This window comes from Calidris pugnax, unplaced genomic scaffold, assembly GCF_001431845.1.
Source record: "Calidris pugnax isolate Ruff unplaced genomic scaffold, ASM143184v1 scaffold1, whole genome shotgun sequence".
Lineage (NCBI taxonomy): Eukaryota > Metazoa > Chordata > Aves > Charadriiformes > Scolopacidae > Calidris > Calidris pugnax.
Window position 1 is genome coordinate 12,029,433 of NW_015090800.1, and position 807 is coordinate 12,030,239.

The 807-nt window shown below is 54.0% G+C and overlaps 1 protein-coding gene across 1 annotated transcript in view; it reads left to right on the forward strand.

Moving 5' to 3' along the window:
- Positions 1–66: 66 nt before the first annotated feature.
- HCFC2 (host cell factor C2) overlaps positions 67–807 on the forward strand; it is a 20,371-nt gene continuing 19,630 nt past the window's right edge. The window contains exon 1 of the mRNA XM_014937241.1: positions 67–97. Coding sequence (XP_014792727.1) covers positions 67–97 — 31 coding nt within the window. The remainder of the gene's footprint in view (positions 98–807) is intronic.

Sequence of the window (807 nt, forward strand, 5' to 3'; positions counted from 1 at the left end):
CACGCTTAACGGTGGGGCTGTCATGTCTCTTTCACCACCGGTGGCATCGGCCTCCTCATAACGGGGATGGGGGGGGAGCGGGAGATGGCTGCCCCCGGTGAATTGCCCGCTGAGGGGGCGGCGGGCGGGCGGTCCCCGGGCTGAGAAGTTGCCTGGAGCCGAAATAGTGATGGAGATTATGAGGTAAAAAATACGCCTGGGCGAGGTTTTTCCCGGGGTTGCGCGGCGCTTTGGCTGATGATGCGGGGTTAATGCTCCTGTCTGGGGAAAAAAACCCAAAACAAACCAAGAAAAGAAGCTAGAAAATCTCTTTAGGCGCCCCGCATCTGTTGTGCTTTCCCAGCCCCTCGTCCTGGGGTGCAGGGTCTCCCCTGGAGGGTCTGAGCTGAACGGCTGGAGGCTGGATGAGCCCCCTCGGGTGGCCGGGTCCCCCTTCTTCCCTCTGGTGGCAGCTCACCGGAGCCGAAGACGCTGAAGTAGAAATCCTGCTTAAAAAAGTGAACATGTTGGCATCGGGAGCCTTTCCAAACAGGAAGCTGCCCAAGACCCGATTTTATTCGTGAAAGATTAGATGCCTAAATTAAGTTACAGTACGGAATGGTGTATGAGGCTGGAAAACTTTTTTTTTTCGATTACAGAGCTTGAGCTGAGACAGGGGAGTTAGGAGCCTGATCTGTCCTTCTCAGTCATCCGGTGTTGGCTGCTTGTGCAACATATCAAAAGCATGAAAGTGAGAGCATGTTAACAAGCCTTCTAACTTGCCAACTTCAAAATTATTCTTATTATATTCCCCCCCTCCCCCCCCCC